The sequence below is a fragment of the Lynx canadensis genome, chromosome X, assembly GCF_007474595.2.
Source record: "Lynx canadensis isolate LIC74 chromosome X, mLynCan4.pri.v2, whole genome shotgun sequence".
NCBI lineage: Eukaryota > Metazoa > Chordata > Mammalia > Carnivora > Felidae > Lynx > Lynx canadensis.
In genome coordinates, this window is record NC_044321.2 from 6,889,437 (window position 1) to 6,912,933 (window position 23,497).

Sequence of the window (23,497 nt, forward strand, 5' to 3'; positions counted from 1 at the left end):
GTGACCTCATCGATCAGGAGGGATGCTTGAGATTAAACTTCCCACCTAGGAGGATCTGCTGGCTAGAATAATGAGAGTCGGGCTAATTCCCCAAAAGCCCAGTTGCTGAAAATTTTGGCCAGAAATAAGTTCACCAGTTCTTATGTTATCACTACCATCGATGCAGTTCCGTTTTCCTTCAGGCTGGTGCTTCGGCAACGCCCCTAGGTGGTGGGGATGGTGAGTTTAAAGATGTGACCGATGATGGCAACGGCCCCACGTTGGTCCCTGCTCCCCTGCGCCCACATTCTTTGCTGGTATTTGCCAGCACTGCCGCTGTTCCGGGCGGTTCACGGAAAGGGCTGGAGTAATTGAGAGACTGCCGAAAGAAAAGCGCGACATCGTCCCGTTCCGGGAAAGAGAGAGAGAAGAAAAAGACCTGATGCGTCATGTTGACTTTTTGACGGTTTGTATTAACACGTTACCGCAGGAACCTGAAAGGCAATCCAGTCGTGCTGCAGCGCGACACGGGCGTCCCTACAGCTCACGGGGCCGTGCGGAATCGCACGAGAGAAACCACAGCACTCGTGGGGAAGATGGCTCCAGGAGCACAACACGCAGAAACTCCGTCAGCGACACGTATAGAAAAGACAGAAACCCAGTCGAAACAGTAGCCCGGCTTCCACGTGTTAAATGGTGAAGAAATCTGTACTCGCCACTGAGCGTGTGACCTGGTAGACGTTGGAGGCACGTGCCGCGTGTGTTTTGTGCGCTCCCGCCGCGTTTCTCCCAGCTGAAATTGTGCATAAACAGACGCGAAATTTGCATTATGCTCAAGTTCTTCCCTAATGCATGAGTCACGTTGGAACAAATTTGTGTTTTCAAAACGAGCGCTGTGACCGAACCGACTGTGTTGTATTTGGTGTCTAAGAGCTGACGCACCCCAGATGACAGAAAGAGCAGACTGGTGTTGGCCTCTCGGTTTTATGATCCCACTGCCCGATGGTAGGCTGTTTGGTTTTTTTTTTTTTTTGTTTTTTGTTTTTTTTTTTGACCCAAGTTGCCTTTCCAAAATGAGCAGGTGGCCAACGGGGAATTGGAAAATTTCAGGCGGCAACAACCGGGGACATGTGGCTCAGCTTGCGAACTTGTAGACAGACAGGGGGCTTGGAGGTGAGTTCTGTCTGTGAGGGGCCGCCTGCACTTGGTCTTGTCCAAAGCGGGCATCTGTTTGTGACAGCTGAACCGGAAAGGAGTTAAGTCCTGAGTCGGGTATCACGTTTCCTATGTGGCAAACGTGCAAGGCACACACTGGTGTGGATGCAACGCAGAAAGGCAGTGTCGAGTGAAGAAAGGGGCAGTAGAATATCTGAAGTGTGATTCTATTTCTGCAAAGTCCGCAAACGGCCACAACGGAGCCGCACCCTGTTTAGTGACACACACGTACGCGGATGGTATAAAGGAAGGCAAGGAAACGATCGATTGGGCTCGGGAAGGAGGAAGGTTCCACCGAGGGAACAAACACGGGGCTTTCCTGGGTACCCATTCTTCTATCTGAAATGCGGGTACGTGGGTGCTTGTTTTATTAATATGCTTTTGAGTCATATGTAACATGTAACAGATTGGTTTCTCAATTTATGAAAGAGCTCACAATGATCTTTGAAAGTACCACGAAGCCAAGGGCGGCTGTCTAATGAAGTTTGGGTCACCATGACTCAGTAGTAGCAAAATTTTCACTGTTATCACACCAGGGCTTGAAATTCCTAACCTCGGGGTGCAGTACCTACTCCAGCTCTTGGAGGAAAGGGGCAGAGGAGAAAGGAAATGTAAATGGTTCATGCTGGAAAAGAACCTCCTAGTCAAGACCCAAGTGACTACATAAACTGACTTCACTCACAGTGAGATACAAGGCCATGCGCCCTCATTTTAGCAAAGAGGCTAACTGCTCAGAATGGACATTCCTTTGGAAACCTTTTTTGCAATGCAAATGTAGAGAACATTTATTTTGTGTAACACGTGCTCTTGTATAAGGCACATTCAAAAGTGCACACTAGTTCTTGGGGTTCCGGTGTCCCTCCTCTGCCTGCTTTGTCCGTAGAACCACCGTTGACTCCGGAAGAAATCATGTCCTTTTAAAAGTTGCTTTGAATTGATGTTTCAGCCCATTGCAAAATGCGAACGCGCTCACCAACGTTCATTTACCAGAAAGGTTTTACAGTCAACACCGGCAAGTCTCAGAACCACTGCAATACATCTCGTTAAAGCCCCACTGGATTCGGTCTCTATTAATTCATATTAAGCAAGTGATTACCTTTTGGCATTTACTGGGAATGAATTTGCTTTCTTTAGTTCCTAATTTGATCGTGACAATTTTATAAAATCATTTTAGAGAATTACAAAATACCTATTACATTGTTCAATTCACCGCATGTCACGGCTGGCGGAGGCTCAGGTAATTTAGATGCTTGTAATTTTCTAAATGGTGTTACACTCTTAAACTGTACCCTAGGGTCCAAATCGACATTAACTAACTGACAAAAAATTATGGATAATTTTATTCGAGGCAACACAAAAGGGCAGGACTGCGACAGGCATAATAAAACATCCCTTAAATAAAGGGATCTGGGATCCCCTGGGCGCGGGCTCACACAGGCCGACCACCACTAGTTAAAGACCACCTTAACCACCGCTAGTCTCTCTGCCATTAGTGAAAGGCTAGTTCAAGAAACACTGTCCGATGGTATCGCCACCCCACTTGTGCTTTTTCGGGTGCGTGCTTGCACGCTCGCTCGCTCGGTCTGTCTCCGTGAATTAAGTGTTCCGTTCGTCCACCTTGAAAATTTTGAGGATTAGCTCACTTCGCACCCCCCCCCCCATCGCCAAAGGTGACGTGGTGCCAGAGAATGTTTGGGGACCATCCCTTGAATACGGAGAAATGGGCTGCATTTTTGAATCACCCGGGGAGGCTGTAAAAATCCCCAGGCCCAGAATACACCGCAGACCAACTGCATCAAATCTCCAGGGGGAGAGCCGGTCCTCACTGGTTTCGAGCGCCAAGCTCAAGAAGGACTGTAATAGCTATTTGAGAAGTCAATTTCTTGGCATAGCAATGTCCACCAGGAGGCACTTGGAAGATATGCCAATATCCTGACACTGACAAGAGATAACATTGTCCCGTTATGTATTGATGCGATGGGAAAAACAGAAATTGACCATGGATGTCCTTGGCTGACTTACTTATTGCAGACTTGTGAATTGCCAACTCAGACAGTAAACATTCACTCCATTTCAGCCAGTTGTAGGAGAAGTTGAAGGTAAAAAATTACTTACCCATTGGTGATGCTTCTGGATCCAAAGAATAGGGATTTGGGGTGAGGAGGACTCCAATATATGAAATTAATCACTGAGATTGGCACCCAGTTGAATTCTAAAAGCGTAAGGCAAACCGCACCTTTAGCAGGAAAGCCATTATTTGGCTTTTATTTGGCCTTTTAAAATGCGGTAGAGGGGCGCCTGGGTGGCGCAGTCGGTTAAGCGTCCGACTTCAGCCAGGTCACGATCTCGCGGTCCGGGAGTTCGAGCCCCGCGTCGGGCTCTGGGCTGATGGCTCGGAGCCTGGAGCCTGTTTCCGATTCTGTGTCTCCCTCTCTCTCTGCCCCTCCCCCGTTCATGCTCTGTCTCTCTCTGTCCCAAAAATAAATAAACGTTGAAAAAAAAAAAAAATTTAAAATGCGGTAGATCTGAAAAAGGAGCAAGATGACTCTACCTGTAGTCCCAGAGTCCTTTTCAGTATGAGGGGGCAGGATTCTATGGAAGGCAAGGAGTCACTCTGAATGTAGTCACCATTATGTCCCCTGGAGACGTGTTATTAGAATGTTGAGCATCATCTTTTTCTGACATCGTATTAGGAATACTTCCAAACATTCAGATAAGTTGAAATAATTGGGCAGTAAACCCCCATGCCCCTGGCCTGCTGCAGGGGTTAGCAGACTTTTCCAGTAAAAGGGCAGGGGATCCATATTTTAGGCTTTGTGAACCGAGAGGGAAAATCTAGCAACGGTTGTCAGTAAAAGGTTAGTAGTCTGGTTTACACATTCCATTTAAAAATGTTAAAGCACTCTGAGTTCGTGGGTCATACAAAAATAGTGCGCTGGATGTAGCCAATGGGCCGCAGTTTGCAGACCCCGACCTATGGTTCAGTTGCCATTTTGTTCTGTTTGCTTTGTCACACAGTTAGCCAGCTTTCTGTCTCTTTATCTTGGATGTCCCTCAATAATAAAAGATTAAGAGTTAAAATCGATAGCTACACGTCTCTCTTCAACACAACGGAGGATAACGTGAACAGGGTTAAAATGCCGTAAAGAAAATGAGACCCTGATAATCGCTCCTTCAGTTCTCGTTATGGTCTCTTATTACTTTAGAAAGTCTCCAGATTTGTTACGCGTTGAATGGTTTCAAGTTATCATTAATAAAAAAAAATTATATACTATTACAAGTTCTGTTAATACGAAATCCGAGCCAAATCCAGGACGAAAGTAGCCTGTCCTTGGTATGATCGCGTGAATCTAGTGGGGGGCAGGGGGGACTTGTCACTTTCCTCGCTGTGGCATTGAAGCGGCTCATTCCACCTCGTTCTCTGTGCTCTGTTTCAGATAAAGACCATTTTGAGCGGCTTCATCATCAGGGGCTACTTGGGGAAGTGGACCCTGCTGATCAAGACTGTCACCCTGGTGCTGGTGGTGTCCTCGGGCCTGAGCCTCGGGAAAGAAGGGCCGCTGGTGCACGTGGCCTGTTGCTGTGGAAACTTCTTCAGCAGCCTTTTCTCCAAGTACAGCAAGAACGAGGGCAAGAGGCGCGAGGTGAGCAGGCTCCCCCCGACCCCCGTCCACGGTGTGACAGCCTCTTCCGGAGGTCCCGGCCCCGTGTCCCCTGCACGCGCATGTTTGCACGACAGGTCTCGGGGCCTACGTGGCGCTCTTTGCCTTACAGGTGCTCTCGGCTGCCGCCGCTGCTGGAGTTTCCGTTGCCTTTGGGGCTCCAATAGGAGGTGTGCTTTTCAGCCTCGAGGAGGTGAGACGGGGCGGGATTTGTGGCCTGAGAGGTCAGGGGCGCGGAGGGCCGGCACGGCAGTAGGCTCTCAGGGCTGTGTTCCAAGGGGTATTGACCGCAGCTCATTAAGAAGCCCCAGTTCTTGCCGTTAAATACCTGTTTTCAAGTATTAATTTCAGAAATTGCCGGTGTAATTTTTTTTGTTTGTTTGAAGTTGGCAGTCTTTCTCATAGCCAACCTAGTGGGGCATTTCTGGTTGTGGCAAGCCGAATGGATCTATTCCAGGGGTCAGCCAATGTTCTGTGCAAAGGGCCAGAGAGTGACTGTTCTAGGCTTTGGGGGGTCTTACAGTCCCGGTTGGAACCTGTCAGCTTTGTCATTATAGTGGGGAAGCGGCCGCAGACAGCACTCACGTGAATGGGCATGGCCGCCTTCCAGTAAAACTTGCCGTATGGATGCCGGAGTGTGGATTTTATATGATTTTCACGTGTCACAAAATATTGTTTTTCCTTTTGAATATTTCAGATATCACAAGATGGTTCTCCCCCCTCCCCACCCCCCAACCCCCGCAAGCATTTAAAAATGTAAAAACCATTCTTAACTCCTGTGTCCTACAAGTACATTTGCTGGGCCAGGGTTTTCCAACCGTCGACCTGTTCTGCTGTCTGTAGAGTCAAATCCGGGGCTTTATGTGCCTTCAGGAGGGTCTTGGTGACATAAACAGAAGTATAATGAAGTATTTCCATTCCTCGTAAAAAATAGCTCAAACACATCGTGACCAGCATCGATTCCACTTTAGACACACAGTCCTTTAAATACCTCCGTTGATGCATCTTGGTCCTAATTGAACCTAGTTTGAGGAAGCGAGTACTGCCCATCTTTGGTCTGGGTGTGACCGTGACACTAAGCGCCAGCGGGTGGCTGCGGGTCGGAGGCTGGGGCTTTGCGCAGCCCTTTCTTCAGCCGGTCTCTAACTCTCTGCTTGTCCGTCCCAGGTCAGTTACTACTTTCCCCTGAAGACCTTGTGGAGGTCCTTTTTCGCGGCCCTGGTGGCGGCCTTCACGCTGCGATCCATCAATCCCTTTGGGAACAGCCGCCTTGTTCTCTTTTACGTGGAGTATCACACGCCCTGGTACATGGCCGAGCTCTTCCCCTTCATCCTGCTCGGGGTCTTTGGGGGCTTGTGGGGAACGCTCTTCATCCGCGGCAACATCGCCTGGTGCAGGAGGCGCAAGACCACCAAGCTGGGCAAGTACCCGGTGCTGGAGGTCATCGTGGTGACCGCCGTCACCGCCATCATCGCCTACCCGAACCCGTACACGCGCCGGAGCACGAGCGAGCTCATTTCCGAGCTGTTCAATGACTGCGGGGCCCTCGAGTCCTCCCAGCTGTGTGACTACATCAACGACCCGAACATGACGCGGCCCGTGGACGACATCCCGGACCGGCCGGCCGGGGTGGGGGTTTACACAGCCATGTGGCAGCTGGCCCTGGCACTGGTCTTCAAAATCGTCATTACCATCTTTACCTTCGGCATGAAGGTGAGTGAACGGGGGAAGGAAGATGTGGGGGCACCTCCCGTCCTTCTGGGGATAGCGCCCTGCTCGCCAAAATGAATTCAGGATGGGGGCGCCTGGGGGGCTCAGTCGGTTAAGGGTCCAACTCTGGATTGTGGCTCAGGTCACAATCTCACCGTTCCTGAGTTCGAGCTCCACACTGACGGCGCAGAGCCTGCTTGGGATCCTCCCTCTCCCTCTCTCTCTCTCTCTCTCTCTCTCTCTCTCTCTCTCTCTCTCTGCCTCTCTGCCCCTCCCCCACTTGTGCATGCCCTCTCGTACTCTCTCTCTCAAAGTACATAAATAAACTTCAGAAAAAAAACAAAAAAAAAAATCGTGATGGGAAGGGAAAGGGGAACCGACCTTTATCAACCATTCTCATGTGCCGGGCACTTGACATTCTTTTAATCCATAAGAAGCAATGCTTTTGATAAACCAGCCTGTGAAATAGAGATTTTAATCCCTTTACAAGTGAAGGAGCTAAGGCTCAGAGTATGTCGTTCATACGGAGATGTGGACAGCTCGAGGAATTTTCATAAAACGCATGCTTGTGTCATGAGCACCCAGGACCAGAAGCCAAACGTTTTGAACCCTGCAGAGCCCCTGTAGTGTTCATTACTGTTGCTTTCTGTGTGGGACTTTTAGGATTTGTTTCTTTTTACAAAGTCTAAGAAACTGGGTACTTTAGTGTGTAGTGGTCAAATGCGAACCTGAATTTTTGCCTTAAGAACAAGGATGGGTGGACTTTATTAAACGGCCAACTCTCTCTGATGCATCGTCTCCTAGCAAGTGGATTATTTGCGTGTCTGAGAAAGACGTTTGCGGCCTCTTCCGGTGCCTGCTGGGAGAAGTCTCCTTGGCAGTTACGGGGAGTTAAATGCCTAGGGATCAGGGGCATCTCAGAAAGGAAGTTTCTTCAGGAACATCCCAAACTCTAGAAATGGTACTCGAGGATCCAGACTTACCTGGTGTGTGGGAGGGAGCATCAGGGCGGCTCCCGGTCGGGATTGCCAAGCACGCGACGTCTCCGCGAACACGGAGTCAGGCGTGTTCTGTTGCGCGCGTCTGATCACGCGATAAAACGCGTTTCCACACGGCAAAACGTGAAGCACGCTACCACCGACATCTCCCAGTTTACTGCCAGTTTACGTAGTCCGTTTCTTTGCTGCCTTTCACCTGGCTCGGCCCGTGAAAAGCTTCGCAAGGCGCAGGGCAGCTGCTCCGAGCTGCTTTGTGTGAAAGGGCCGCGCGCCCTTCTTTTCCATTCTCACGCTGGGGCTTGACATTTCATTTCAAAAGCTAATCTGAATGGCGCGCAAGGAGAGAGAGAAAGTGGGGAGTATCTCAAGCGGCCGATGCTCACTTTGAATGTCATTTGCAGCGGGGCTTGTCGTTCTTTAACGCGCAGCGGGGGGACCGGGCCCGCTTCCCAGGGAGAGGAGACGCAAGTGTGAAAGTGCGTCCTGTCCAAGTCGCGGTAGCTGGGCCTGACTCAGCGGGTGAAATCCCTCGTCCCGCCTTTTGCCAGCTGACCCCCGTTGGGAAGCGTTGCGCCTCCTCTGGAGACCGAGGCGGAACGCAAGCTTGTTGAGGGGGGCGGCGCTCACTGGGAGTGGGGTGTGGACACGCGGACTCCTCCACTCACGCTTCCTTTCCCTGTGCTCCCCCCTCCCCGGAGATCCCGTCGGGTCTCTTCATCCCCAGCATGGCTGTGGGCGCCATGGCGGGCAGGATGGTGGGAATCGGCGTGGAGCAGCTGGCTTACCATCACCACGACTGGATCGTCTTCAGGAACTGGTGCAGGCCCGGAGCCGACTGCGTCACCCCCGGACTTTACGCAATGGTGGGAGCCGCCGCCTGCCTAGGTACGGCCCCCGGGGGGATGGTGCGGGCCGCACGGAGCGCACGGGCCGCTGTGGCTCCGGGCACCGGCGAGAAGGAAGGCAGGGGCTCGAGTGCCGGCATTCCCAGGACGGGCAAGCTCGCGTTGCCGTCACAAGGAAAGCCCTAAGTCTCCTTGGCTTAGCGCACCAAGGCGTGTATCTCGCTCGTGACGTGCGGTCGACTCTTGTATACTGTGCACGAGTATCCTTTCCTTTCCGTGGTCTACTTAGTGCCACGTTTTGGCGTTTTTATGCTCTCGGTTAATGATCCTGCTGTTTTAAGTGGCCTCCGGCCACAGTGCTGTCCGGTGACCCGAAGCACAGGAAGGCTGGGACGTGGCTTGCAGAGAAAATAGGGGTGTGGAGAACTCCCTTCGGGCACGAGTTACGGTGCTCTTGGCTGTGAGTTCAGTGTTAACGAGTCATCTACACGTCCTAGATGAGGTGTCTTTAAACAGAAATGCACATAAAATAAGGTTCGGTGTTGATTGGTTCACAAAAATGTTGTGACCAGAAACTCGCAGAAACCTAACCTTACGTTTCCCGTAGGGCAGTGATTGAGTGTTTGCTCATACGGTGTTCGTGGCAACTTTATACATCATAGCCACCAGGAACAGTGAGAATCAACTCTGTGTGTGTGTGTGTGTGTGTGTGTGTGTGTGTGTGAGATGTGACTTATTAGAGGGCTTTTCTCCACTCCGTCATGCAGGGCCCAGGGTGATGGAGTCTCCATCTGGCAGCTGTACCATCTAGAAGAGTGGTTTTCACCTGGGGGCACCTGTGCCTCTCAGGAGCACTGGACAACGGAGGAGTCCTTTCCGGTTGTCACACCTACGGGGGTGGTGCTACTAGCATCTAGTGGGCGGTGGCCAGGGATGCTGCTAAACATTCCGGAGTACACAGTGCAGCCCCCACATCAAAGAAAGATCCAGCCCCAAGTGTTCCTAGTGCTGAGCTCGAGAAAGCCCAGTGTAAGCTCATTGGGTGATCAGTAGGAGTTGGTATGGAGTCTCCTTTTAAATACCGAGGGACACAGAGTTGGGTCCCTCTCCTGTCTGCAGCTCCTACGAATCTCTACAATTTTCTAGCTCGTGGGGTTCTGGAAGAGAGCCACATTTGCTGTGTCAGAAACCTGCATAGCCCACATAGGATCCCCTTCCCAAAGAGCCAGGCACGTGGTCTTGGGTAGACAGACAACCCTGTTGTCCCTCACTGAAGAAAAGCCCTCCCCTCCCCCCCCCCCCCGTCAGAAGTGACTTACGGCTCCCTGAGGGAAGGCCGCATTTGACAGCCTGGCCTCCGTTGCAGAGGCCCGCCATGGGCAACCTGGACGACCGTCTCTTCAGAATAGGTGTCAGGAGCATTTATAGCCAGCTCGTCCATTTCCATAGTTCACGCCCTCGTGAGGGCCCGGAGGTGGGCTTTCAGAACTGTACTCTCTTCGGTTGCAGGCGGGGTTACCAGGATGACGGTGTCGTTGGTGGTCATCATGTTTGAATTAACGGGTGGCCTAGAGTACATTGTGCCCTTGATGGCGGCAGCCGTGACCAGCAAGTGGGTGGCCGATGCCTTTGGGAAAGAAGGCATCTATGAGGCTCATATCCACTTAAACGGGTACCCGTTTCTGGACGTGAAGGATGAGTTCACCCATCGCACGCTGGCCACTGACGTCATGCGGCCACGGCGCGGAGAGCCACCCCTGTCCGTGCTCACCCAGGACAGCATGACCGTGGAGGACGTGGAGACGCTCATCAAGGAGACCGACTACAACGGCTTCCCGGTGGTGGTCTCCAGGGACTCCGAGCGCCTCATCGGATTTGCCCAGAGGAGGGAGCTGATTCTTGCAATAAGTGAGTAAAGAGAGGGGATGTACTCAGAGGGGAACGGTAGCCTCTGTAGCCCCTGAATTCTCAAAGGAGGTAGAGTGCAGAGGCCAGAGGGCTCGAAGCCAGGGGCTCTGCGCATTTTGCATTCCCATCCCCTGGGCATCTGGCGGAAATGCAGATTCTGATTCAGTAGATTTCGGGTGGGGCCCAAGACTCTGCGTATATATTTTTTTAATTTGAGAGAGAGAGAGAGAGAGAGAGAGTGTGCGATCGGGGGAGAGGGGCAGAGGGAGAGAGAGAGAGTGAGGATCCCAGGCAGGCCTCATGCTCAGCACAGAGCCCGATGTGGGCGTGACCTGAGCCGAAATCGAGGGGCGGACGCCCGAGTGACTGAGCCACCCAGGCTCCTGGTTAATGGTGATGCTGCTGGTCCTCAGGTCCTACTGGCAGGGACGACGCCTAGGGAGAGAGGTGCTTGGCTGGAAAATGAGCACCGCGTTTGCACGCAGCCGAGGGGCCCACTGCTGCTAGGTGGCTGGCTGCGGCTGCGGCCGCCGCCTCTTTTAGGGAGTTGTCAGGTAGAGCCGGCGAGGATTGAGGTGTGAGAGCCCGGCCCGGCCCCGGGCAAGCTGGTCTGGGACACAGGCTTTCAGGCGGGCTTACCGACTTCTGTGGTGAGTTCTTTGTCTCAGACGCCTCCCCCCGCCCCACCGCCGGGCACCACGCAAGCCCTTCACTTTGCTTGGTGGCATTATGTCCCGTCCCATTAGTTCGAGACCCTCGTGGGTCAGTTCCCCGTGGTGCTCTTCCTCCCTGTGCGCTAAGTGAACTCTGCTGGGCTGAGGGGCAGGCTGTCGTGTTGGGAGAGGAGTGAGTGGATGACCGGGGTCGGGGTGGGGGGGGCGGTGCCAGAGACCCACAGGTCCGAGAAGCAAGAAGAAGCGGGCACGTCAGCCTAGGGGTGCCTGCACGGAAAGGGGGGCAGGAGGTAGAAGGATTCCCAAGAGAAAGGTCTGGGTGTGAGGCACGTGGAGACCTAAGAAGGAGGACAGTGAGCTCGGAGGCCCCCTCGGGCTGGGGTCCCACCCGTGGCATGTGGCCAGTACAAGTGCCGTCTGGCTCAGCACGCCTGCTCCCATGATCTGCTCCTGGTTCCGGCAGCCCACGGTGGGCCCGAGGCACGGCCCCTGTGGACACTTGATGACTTTACCACGTACCCTGTCTTCCAGCGTACCTAAGTTCGCCAGGGGGACTGGCGCGGTCGGTCGGGTTGCAGGACGCCTACTGGGAACACACCTCCACCAGATGACCATTTGCTTTTCCCTGCCCTTGGTTAACTATCTCTGCGGCTCCTTTTGAGTTTCCAAAATCTCTTTGTGATGTTAAATAGCTTTTAAAATATCTTTAGGAGCGCCTGGGTGGCCCTGTGGGTTAAGTCAGACTTCAGCTCAGGTCGTGATCTCAGGGTTCGGGGTCATGAGTTCGAGTTCCGCATCGGAGTCTGCACTGAGGGCACAGAGCCTGCTTCGGATTCTCTCTCTGCCTCTCCTCCACGTGCACGCGTGTCTTCTCTCTCTCTCAAAAATAAATAAACATTAAAAAAATAGCTTTAAGGTATCTTCGCCAAAGGCTTTATAAAAATAAGTTTAGATAAGCCGTGTCCTTTAATTTGTGCTTACGTGCTCAGTGATGCTTCTCTTTATTATAGGTCCTGTCGCTTAACAGGTAGGTGCCTTTGGGCGTAAATATTGCCTTATAGATAACGGGATCTGTTTTAAGCTGTATAAGTAGGGTAGGGTTTGTTTTAAAATAATGTAATCAGCAGCCTTTAAAAATCCATTCAGTCCCTAAAATCTTTTAAGCAAAGGTTGAAATTTAAAAACTAAAGTAATAAATGTCACCGGCTCCATTACCTATTGTGTAGCTCCAGGCACACCTGCTAAGAGACAGCTTACTAATTTCGCTGAAAGCCATTACCGTAATCAAGTGGGAAGCGGTAATTGTCATCAACCGGTTAGAGAAGAAATTTAAGCTTGCCGACGGAGCGCTCTCTTAGAAGCTATGTTTGGAATGTCTGAAGAGGCAACACGCCGGGTAAATAATACCTGTATGCTTTCAATCAGACCGATAATAGTATAGAAGCTGCTGTTTACATGGTTTGTGGAAAGGCGAGGAGTGTTTCGCTCTGAGCAATCAGAAAAACTGTTTTCCTGATCTGTGGAAACAGAGGAGTCCCTGTACTCGGGTGGACAAATATGTGACCGGTATTTGCAGAATTATGTGACCTTTCATGAAGATAGAAGTATGACTTTAGCATTTCGCTAGTGACTGTCGCATGCCAGTTTCATTTGCAGGGGAATCAGCAGAGATTCTAGACAGGTAGATCCCAGACAGCCTGTGTAAGAACGCTAACTGAGGCAGATGAGGATTTTTCTTACGTATCCTGTTAAAATCATAGCAGCTGCTCACACGAAGCTGAAAACGTTTTGTTATTTTCAAACATCTCTGGAATGCCGAACCATAGCCGTCGTCCTTGTTAAAAGAGCGATTCGTTAGCCCCGCGTAGGACACATGGCCCACTTCCCCCATCACATACTGACACACGGGGCGGTGTGTGACCCTCGTTCAAATTCCCAGCAAATGGGACTTTGCCTTTCAGTGCCATTTGCAAATATGAGGCTCTTTCTGTGCTCAGCAGGGCTCAGACTCTTCTAGTCTTGAATTCTGCAATTAGGTGAGGACGGGTTCAGAGAGGACTCAGCGGGAAGCCGCAAAGATGATTAAAGGGATGGAAAGTTGGAGTCACAGGCAAGAGTTAAGGGAATGCTCCTTTTTTTCATCTGGTGGATGATTTAATGATGATTCTCTAGCATGTGGAAGATGCTTACTTACAGAAAGGGATCTACGGCCAGAACTGAACAAAGTGTCAGATCTGTTGGAAGGGCTATTTAGGGATAAAGCGGTTTCTTCCTGGGAGGGCCGTTGATGATTGGAATAGGCCACGGAGAGCGGCGGTATCATCTGCTTTCTGCTGGGCTTAACACACATGTACAGAGGGACTTCTCCATGCCGCGGCAAACTGCAACTTATCATAACATCCTCTGCTTTTTCTTCGAGATGGTTTTTTTGCAATCCCATCTTTGTACTGGCCACCATTCCGGTTGCTTTCAGTTTTCCATTTTAACCTTTCGAGTTAATTACATCTGTCATATGGGAGCATTTTTGATGGACGGGATGGTCGAGTATTATCTCTCTAAAAACACGTTACTCTAAAGTAGAGCTTCTCAACCTTAACACCATTGACATCTGGAGCTGGATCATTCTTTTGTGTGAGGGCTCGTCCTGGGCACCGAGTGACGTTTAGCAGCACCCTTGGTCTCCCATCACTGGGTGCTAGTAGCAACACCATCCCCCAGTTATGAGGACCAAAAATGTCTCCAGATACTTCCAAACGTCCCCTAAGGGTGGGGGCAGCATTGCTCCCCGTTGAGAACCGTTGCCGTGGAGCCATGATAATAGCCTACTGAACATATGATTATTTCCAGTCTTAAAATTTCTTGGTCTGTCATAGTTTGTGAAATTCACTTTACGAGCACCCTATTTTTTATTTTTAATTTTTTTTAAATGTACCTCCAAGTTAGTTAGCATATAGTGCAGTAATGAGTTCAGGACCAGAATCCAGGGGCTCATCCCCGACGTATAACACCCAGTGCTCATCCCAACAAGCTTTCTCCTCAGTGCCCCTCATCCATTTAGTCCATCCTCCCACCCACAACCCCTCCAGCAACCCTCAGTGTGTTCTCTGTATTTAAACGTCTCTCATGGGGGCGCCGGGGTGGCTCAGTCAGTGAAGCGTCCGACTTAGGCTCAGGTCAGGATCTCACGGTCTGTGGGTTCGAGCCCCACATTGCGCTCTGTGCCGACAGCTCGGAGCCCGGAGCCCGCTTCGGATTCTGTGTCTGCCTCTCTCTCTGCCCCTCCCCCACTTGTGCTCTGTGTGTGTCTCTCTCTCTTTCAAAAATAAACATTAAAAAAGTAAAAAATAAAAGTCTCTTATGTCTTGTCCCCCTCCCTGTTTTTATATTATTTTTGCTTCCCTTCCCGTATGTTCATCTGTTTGGTATCTTGAATTCCACACGATACTTTACCAGCACTCTTATCTGTACTTGGCATTGTCATGGTATTGTCTGCTAGAAAATGGAATGTCAAGTTGAATAGCCTTAGCAAGTACTCACAAAACGTACCTCATTTTTCAGGAGCGGTGGCCGCTGACACTAGTTCTGGTAGAATATATAACAAATCTTCTTTATTAAGAACAGTTTAAGTGGTCTTTAAAACAACTAAAAATGGAGTTTATTACGTTTTTATGTTTTTATTAAAATTTTTTTTTTCAACGTTTATTTTGTTATTTTTGGGATAGAGAGAGACAGAGCATGAACGGGGGAGGGGCAGAGAGAGAGGGAGACACAGAATCGGAAACAGGCTCCAGGCTCCGAGCCGTCAGCCCAGAGCCCGACGCGGGGCTCGAACTCACGGACCGCGAGATCGTGACCTGGCTGAAGTCGGACGCTTAACCGACTGCGCCACCCAGGCGCCCCTTTTTTTATTAAAATTTTTTTAATGTTTATTTATTCTTGAGAGAGAGACAGAGCACGAGCAGGGGAGGGGCAGAGAGAGAGGGAGACACAGAATCCGAAATAGGCTCCAGGCTCCCAGCTGTCAGCACAGAGCCCGACGCCGGGCTCGAACTCCCGAACCGTGAGATCATGACCTGAGCCGAAGTCAGATGCTCAACCGACTGAGCCGCCCAGATGCCTCTATTACATTTTTATTTTTAAAAGTAATACATACTCATAGAATATTGGGGAAATCAGAAGTAAAAGGGGGAAAAAAAAGATACCCACTTTCTCAAGACCATGGAAAGCCATGGTTAATAATGTTTAGTGCATTTCCTTCTTGTCTTTTAGGTCTTTGACATCTGTAAACCTGGGGCTTTTTTTGCTTGGTTTGGTTTTGCTTTGTTTTTTTCGACACGAGTCTTCATGGCTCCCTGGGGTCTGGGAGTCTACACTCTTGGTAGCAGGGGATCATCCCCTGGGCGGGAAGTTGGTTTAAGCTTTCCCACGGGGACTATTTCTTGTGCACGCGCCATGTACTGGAACAGCTCTGGGAGCCGGCAGGACGGGGATGGCAGTAGCCAGGCTGTGCCCCCTGTGAGCGCACAACGTGAAGTTTGTTGTAGGCATCTCGGTGACCGGTGAAGATTTCTTATCTGAGCCAGGAGATGGCTCCCCCCAGCAGAACGACGCAAAAAGCTTTCTTGCTGGTTCTTCTGTTACTGGCCGGAGCACCCCCGCCCCCAAAGTCTGAGCATTGAGGTAAGTCCCGATAACAGAATTCCAGAGTGGCCTGACAGACCCTTCCGGAGAGAGCGGCAGTCGCCACTCTTGGAGTGACAGGGAGCATAGCTCACGTCTCCGGCTCGGACGCCGGCCGGCGCCTTTGATTCTCGTTCGTGGGCTTTCCTTCGCAGCACCTCCTACGTGGGATGGGCTGGGTTCTACATGGCGGGCGGACCCGCGTCCGCCAGACACTTAGGAGACCTACTCACTCATTCATTCGCTTAGCGATGCGTGCGTTTGGCGGATATCTGTTTTGTGCCTGCTGGATACCAGGCATTGTCCAGGCACTGGGAATGTACTGGTGAGCCAGAAATCACTGAACTAGCTGCTATTAGAATCAGGGCTTCTAACCCGATCGGGAGATTCAGAGGAAATCTATAGGGTGGGTATTCATTTCAACAAGTAGACTGGACAGCTCACGAAGTCGTATTGGGTTTTTACAAGGGGTTCAGCGAATCACGTGTTCAGTTCTCGACTGAGGTTTGTGGCTTGATCCAGTCCTGAGAAGGATCCATCCTCGACCCAGTCAACCTGACTGTTGGAGTCGATGGCATTCTTGTCACGTGGGCCTTTCAGAGACTTGGTCGGTCTGTGAAAGTGAGCCCGAGTCTGCTGACCGTTGTATCCTCACCTTAGTGCCTCCGGCCGGAACCATCTTGATGGAGGAGAGAAAGGTGCAGTGTGCGTGATGTGACATCATGTGCCGGCATTTGCCCAGGGGGCCCTCTGTTCCTCTTTTAAACAGAGACCCCTTTTCAAACTCAGCCTGACCCCGAATGCTGCCAGTTTTCCATTAGAGTACTATTGCGATAAATGGCCTGAGAGCAGGCAGTTAGAATTTTATTTTTCAAAGAACAATATAGGTGAATAGTAGTCTTTGAGAAGGCAAGAAATGTATTATCGAAACCAGGATCCATTTTAAGGCAGGCCTCACACTACATTTTTCCTAACCTTTTCCCATGAACCAAGAGAAAGATTAAAATTCCAACAGAAGGAAAATCGCCTTGGAGAAATATCTTGAGACCGATGGATTTATTTCATGTGTGACTTAAAATAGCCTGGGCTTCTAGTACTGCAGAAAGCTGTGTTTCTAATGAGTTCCTGTTGCCCTGCTTTTCCTCAGCTGGCTTTTGCGCGGCCTTGCCTACAGATAGAAAGAGGCTAATTGTTACCATCACAGTGTCACTATCTTTCTTTGAGGAATCCCCAACACGGTCCATTTTTAAGAGAGGAGATCCGGGAGGTGGGGGGAAGGTGGCTTTTCTGGGGTTACTTCTTTGGTCCCAAGGGTCATATTTGGAATTGAGCTGCATTTCTGGGCTGGGAGCCTAGGATGGTCCTGTGGTTTTTGTTCCTCTCGGGATTCATAATGCCACTTGGGCCAGTTAAAAGTTAGTTTGTAAGAAAAAAACCCCAACTTATTAGGGTCGTTGGGCAGCTCAGCAAGGCCTCTTGTCACGTCCAACCCGGGCCCATGATGAGGTGAGGGACTGTTAGGAAAGCAAGGGTGGAGGGCCCTGGAGGCCGGGAGGAGGCAGCACGTTCTCCCCAAGAAGCCACCCTGCCTGCTCAAGCCCGCGTGTCGAGACTTTGGCAGTGAACGATCAGGTCACAGCGTGGGGACCCTCGTAGGGCACTCGCTTCAGAGAGATGCCGATTTTACAGATGTTTGGCTGCAGCCCCTCATTAGGAATGTGGCGTTCGCCCTCTGAACCCCTTCCCTGTGGGGGTCTAGGATGTGGATGGAGGGCAGACGTGTGTCGGTGCGGGTGCGGGGCCGACGGAGTTGCTAAGCACGGGCCCTCGTGTGCCTTATCGTTCCCGCTCGCCCATTGCAGAGAACGCCAGACAGAGGCAGGAGGGCATCGTGAGCAACTCCATCATGTACTTCACGGAGGAGCCGCCCGAGCTGCCGGCCAACAGCCCGCACCCCCTGAAGCTGCGGCGCGTCCTAAACCTCAGCCCGTTCACGGTCACGGACCATACCCCCATGGAGACGGTGGTGGACATCTTCCGGAAACTGGGGCTCCGGCAGTGCCTGGTGACGCGCAGCGGGTGAGTGGCCGGACAGGCGCGGACGGGCTGTGTGCTGGGGCCGCACTCTGAGAATAAGAGGAATGAGACACGGCCACGGCCGTGCAGGGCCTCGAGGTTGCCCGGGGCGGATAGGTACTTGGGACAGGGCATCGGGAAGCTGCGGCGAGCTAGCGCGCCGAGCAGGACCTGACCGTGACCGGGAGCTTTGGGAGCTTGGCGCGGGGCCCGGGAAGGTGCGAGAGGCTTGGGGGCGGGGGCGGGGGCGGGGGGGCCGTCTGGCCTGAGGCTGAAGGTCGGTCAGAAGGGGGAGGAGCGCATTCCTCGCAGCCCAGGGCCCCCGTGCAGGGAGCTCCGAAGCACGGGCTGATGAGAAAAACAGGGTTGTGTGTGCAACACGCCACGGTGGCGCGCGCGCACGCACACACACACGATGGGAACCTGCTAAAAAGAAAGTAGCACGGCTTTTGCACATTAGATGGTCAGGAAAACACAAATAGTACAACAACGGTAGCACTTTACCTTGAAGACGACTTGAAGTTGTTTTGTAGAGGTAGGTGTCGTGAGGGCTGCAGCTTGCGAGCTCCGTACAGTCGGACCTCGCACGACACCGGGCTGGGGGCGCCAAATTCCCTCGCGGTCAGAGATCACGTAGAACTTTTGAATCCCCAGAACCGTAGCTGCCGAGAGCCTGCCGTTGACCCGAAGCCACACCGATAACGTAAACAGTCGATTAACACGTTATTTTGTCTGTTCTATGTATTATATACCGTGTTCTTACGGTAAGTAAGCCAGAGAAAGCGTCAGTAAGAAAATCCTCGGGAAGAGACCCTACGTTTATAGTACCGTACTGTACTTCTTGAAACAAATCCGCATATAAGTGGACCTCAGCAGCCCAAACCCGTGTCGTTCAAGGGTGGGCTGTATTCCTGTGCCCCTGGCTTCAGCTGGGTGCAGTTTTCTGCACGCACCTGGAACGTGTCCCGGATGAAATCACCCACATGCGAATGTGGAGTTCACATCGTGCTCAAATTGCTCAAATTATTCCCTAATATAGCAGTCTGTTCAAAACAACCTCGCGTTTTCACAACAACGGTTACTGTAGAGCTGAGAGATTTGGCGGCCCCGTGGCATCGTCTCTGCCGCGGCGGAGGGGTACCTCTTGCTTTGTGTAACCGCAGACCGGGAAACTGGCATTTCGAAGATCAAAGGTTCATGATGGCGGGAGAGGTGCGGCGCCTCGAGGGCCATTCTTTGGGCTCCGCGGTGCTCCCTGAATCCCACGGCTTCAGCAGCTTCGGTGGGGGACGAGATTGGCCGAGTGAGGGTGGCCTGGAGCATAGGGTCGGCTGCCTGGCTTATTCCTCTGTAGACTGAGAAGAGCCGGGGCATGGGTCCTGGAGACTCCGGCCCCTAAGTGCACTCGGGGCCTTAATTCCCTAACGTAGTTTACGTTGCAGAGCCCATGCTCCAGTTTGACGCGACGGTTCTAGACCAGGGCGATTTTGCTCCCCCCTAAGATTTTGGGTGTCACAACTGGACAGGGGATGCTCCTGGCATTTAGTGGGTAGAGGCACGGGACGGCCCCCGTTGCAACAGAGAGTCAGTGGCCCAAAACGTCACCAGCTGTGGAATTGAGTGACCGGGGACTAGACGCCTGGGAATAGCCACGTGAGTGCTCCTGGTTCCCTCGTTTCCTTCCTGCTGTCCCGGCCACAGCAGCGTCGGGCTGTACGAGGGGCCGTATGTGCGCACTGACCCCGAGAACTCCCAGCCCACGCGACGAGCGTCCTCAGCTCTGGCTGCAGCCGGGGCGGGTGCCTTGCACACAGGAGGGACGATCAGTAAGGAATAAATACGTGTTTGGGGCTAGAGATCACTTCCGCTGGTGTACTTGGAAGGAACTCGGTGGATCGCAGAATCCCCCTGGGGATGCAAGCTCCAGGTTAAACCGGGAGTGTTGGGTCCACTGCACTGACTGATCCCTTAGGTCTGGGAGGGGCCTGCGAATATATATTTCTAGCGAGCTCCCCGGTGCTGCTGCCGGTCAGGACTCCACTTTGCAAAACCCTGAAGCCCATCTGCAGACTTGAATTTCTAGTGCTCGGCATAAATACCACTGTGATCACCCGCCGCGTCTCAAGTGCATAGCAGTTTCTCTTTTCCTTTAAAATAATAATCCAATGTCAGTTATCGTGGAATTTCCAGTTCTGGCAGGAAATTCTGCCCTTAACGCCCGCTCACACCTCACGCAGCCCCATGAGGTTTTCCTGTGAAGATCTGGGTGCCGAAATTGGCTCCGAATGTTCTGCGAGAAAACAAAATCGCACTCTCTCTCGCTCTACATATTTTAAACAAACACAGATGCTGATACGTTACTGCTGGCAAGGGATCCTTGTTTGCGGGCCTTTCATCTCCTCGGGCTTTCAGCCAGGACAGGCATGTCTCGAGCCAGCTTGCGTTTTTGATGTATTCCGTCACCATGTGCCTTCCCTGCTCGCGGGGAGAGCCCCAGCTCGCCCTGTCGACCTGCATCGTCTGCAGGATTACTCGGGGCCTGGGGGTCCAAGGTAGTCTTGAAACCAGACCAGGAACCACCGAAGTCTTTGTCCCCACAATGCCCGAGTCTGGGAACTTCCGGTGGCGGAGACTGCATTTGGGTGGGGTCTTCCCCCCAGAGGATATCGAAAAGGGAAGGCGGGCAGGGGACGTTGTGTCCGCCTTCCCTGAGTCTGCTAGGCGGGCCCCCGGGACTTGGACCGATGGCCTTCTCAGAAGAGCCTGGCTACCCTCATCTCATACGTTCACGGTCACAGATTGGCCACTCCCCAAAGGGGCTGGAAGTTCGAACACTTGATTTTAGCCAAATAGGACATTTCACGCCACTAACGATCTCCGCCGGGTTTGATGTTGCCTCCTTCTTGTCGGTGTTGAGCTTCCTTCTTTCGCAGCGATTACCGTTGCAGGCCAAGGCACAATTTATGCCTGAGGCCGAGGCAGCTCCTGAAGTCACATGTCCCCGGGAGTGTTGTGAGCAGCTTGACTTGGAGGTGCTGTAGTTACAGAGCTTTAAGGGGAGGCTGCCTGGACTGCTCCCCGGTGAAGGTGGGGCAACAGAACCAGGCCTCGGGGATAAGGGAGGGGCGCGCGGAATAGAATCCCTATCGCTCTGCAAACAGGAGCAGGTCAAACTTTTTCAAAGCAACACTGCCTTAATCACCATCTTACTGAGCATCTGTTTGAGACCCGGAGAAAGCTCGAGAGGTATCTAAAAACTAATAAAGCCAGGGAGTTTGTCATCTACTAGGGAATGTGGACACACTCCAGTTCAGGTGGTACTACCCAGGTGTTCTAGAGAGGAATGTCCTGAGCCAGGCTTTCAAGTAGAAAACGTCCGAGGACAGGGGCGTCCGGGGGGCTCAGTCGGTTGAGCGTCCGACTTCGGCTCAGGTCATGATCTCGCGGTTCGTGGCGTTGAGCCCCGCGTCGGGCTCTGGGCTGACAGCTTGGAGCCTGGAGCCGACTTCGGATTCTGTGTCTCCCTCTCTCTCTGCTCCTCCCCGACTTGTGCTCACTCTCTGTCTCTCAAAAATGAATAAATGTTAAGAAAAAAAAAGAAAGAAAACGTCCGAGGACAAAAGAGCGGTGTCGGTTGAGAGACGGTCTGCTTGGCGATCGCCAGCGGCAGAGCCCTCCCTGCCTCACGCAGACGGACGAGCGCCCTGTCTCTGCAGACCCGACTGCTCACACCCCTCCCGTTTGTCTTCCCACCACACCTCTGCTAGTGGCGATTGTAGGCATAAGCTGCTCGCCTGTTTCCTGTCCCTTTTTGATTTTAAATGCAATGGAAGAACGGCTGGGGACTGAATTGTATCCCCCCGGATTCCTGTGTCGAAGCCCTAACCTGCAGCATGACCGTGTTTGGAGATGGAGTCCTTAAGAGGTAAGGGTGGGTGAGGGCGTGAGGCCGGGGCCCTAATCTGGTAAGACTGGCGTCCTTAGAAGAAGAGGAAGAGGCAGCAGGGCTGTGAGGACACGGCAGGAAGGTGGCCGTCTGCAAGCCAAGGAGAGAGGCCTGTGGAGACCCCAAGCCTGCCACCACCTTGACCCGGGCCTTCTAGTCTTGGGAACCGTGAGAACAGCCATTTCTGTTGAGCCACCTCATCTGTGGGGCGCTGTTACGGCGGCCCGAGCTAAGTCCTCCGGGCGGCTTTAGTAGGACAGTATCTTGCTTTACTGCGTTCTGATAAATTTTAGAAATGTATTTCAGGTCATCTCTGAACTCAGTTGAAGCCAAGTGACTCTGAACAGCTGGGACAGAAAACAGTTCCCGGCTTTATCCTTCTTCACCAGCACCCCTCTCCCTTCAGGCAACCACGTTTCTCCCACAAGGGTGTTTTCTTTAATGAATGGACTATTTTTTTTGTTACATTTATTTATTTTTTGAGACAGAGCGTGAGCGGGGGAGGGACAGAGAGAGAGGGAGACACGGAATGTGAAGCAGGCTCTAGGCTCCGAGCTGTCAGCACGGAGCCCGACGCAGTGCTTGAACTCACGAACGGTGACATCATGACCTGAGCTGAAATCAAGAGTAGTATGCTTAACTGACTGAGTTAGATGCCCCCAGAAAATTATTTTTGTTTTTTTTATTTAAAAAAATTTTTAGGGGCGCCTGGGTGGCGCAGTCGGTTAAGCGTCCGACTTCAGCCAGGTCACGATCTCGCGGTCCGTGAGTTCGAGCCCCGCGTCAGGCTCCGGGCTGATGGCTCGGAGCCTGGAGCCTGTTTCCGATTCTGTGTCTCCCTCTCACTCTGCCCCTCCCCCGTTCATGCTCTGTCTCTCTCTGTCCCAAAAATAAATAAACATTGAAAAAAAAAAATTTAAAAAAAAAAAATAAAAAAATTTTTAATGTTTATTTAGTTTGGAGAAAGAGACAGACTGTGAGCCGGGGAGGGGCACAGAGGGGGGGGGCAGCACAGAGTCTGAAGCAGGGTCCAGGCTCTGAGCTGTCAGCACAGAGCCCGGCGCGGGGCTCGAACCCACGAGCCACGAAATCATGACCTGAGCCGAAGTGGGATGCTCAACCGACTGAGCCACCCAGGCGTCCCTAATTAACAGACTATTTTTTATTAGAGCAGTTTTTGGTTTACGGAAAAACTGAGCATAAAGTACACAGTTCTCATATATCCTCTCATCCCTTCAATTTCCCTTGTTAATGTCTTGCACTTGTTACGTTTGTTGCCTCCCACGACCTGATATTGACGCGTTAACTAAGGTCTGTAGTTTAGGGCTCACCCTTGCTGTTGTACATTCTGTGTGTTCTGATCAATGGAGAATGACATGTATCTTTTATGACATGTATCTTTATAGTGTCGTACAGGGTAGTTTCACTGCCCTGAAAGTCCTGTGTGCTCCTCCTCTTCATCCCTCCTTCCTTTCCTCTAAGCCCTGGCAACTGCTGATCTCTACTGTCTCCATAGTTTTGACTTTTCCAGAATGTCATCGAGTTGGAATCGCACAGTATGTAGCCTTTTCAGACTGGCTTCTTTCGTTTAGTGATGTGCATTTAAAGTTCTTCTATGGCTTTTCATGGCTTGACAGATCATTTTTTTTTCAGCGCTGAATAATACCCCACTGTCTGGATGGACCACGGTTTATGTATCCATCACCTTGAGGAGGTCATCTTGGGCGCTTCTGAGATTTGGCAGTTGCGAATCAAGCATACATCTTCTTTTTTTTTTTTTTTAAGCATTTCTTAAAGTTTATCT

General features: G+C 51.7%; 1 protein-coding gene across 4 annotated transcripts in view; it reads left to right on the top strand.

The window, feature by feature from the left end:
- CLCN4 (chloride voltage-gated channel 4) overlaps positions 1–23,497 on the top strand; it is a 64,341-nt gene that overhangs the window by 35,902 nt on the left and 4,942 nt on the right. For all 4 annotated transcript variants that reach the window (XR_003966489.1, XM_030304668.1, XM_030304670.1 and 1 more), the window contains 6 exons: positions 4,632–4,838; positions 4,969–5,049; positions 6,024–6,569; positions 8,263–8,449; positions 9,919–10,317; positions 17,534–17,750. Coding sequence is in view for 3 of the 4 variants with exons in the window: in XM_030304668.1 (XP_030160528.1) it covers positions 4,632–4,838; positions 4,969–5,049; positions 6,024–6,569; positions 8,263–8,449; positions 9,919–10,317; positions 17,534–17,750 (1,637 nt within the window). In the remaining variant the exon portion in view is untranslated. The remainder of the gene's footprint in view (positions 1–4,631; positions 4,839–4,968; positions 5,050–6,023; positions 6,570–8,262; positions 8,450–9,918; positions 10,318–17,533; positions 17,751–23,497) is intronic.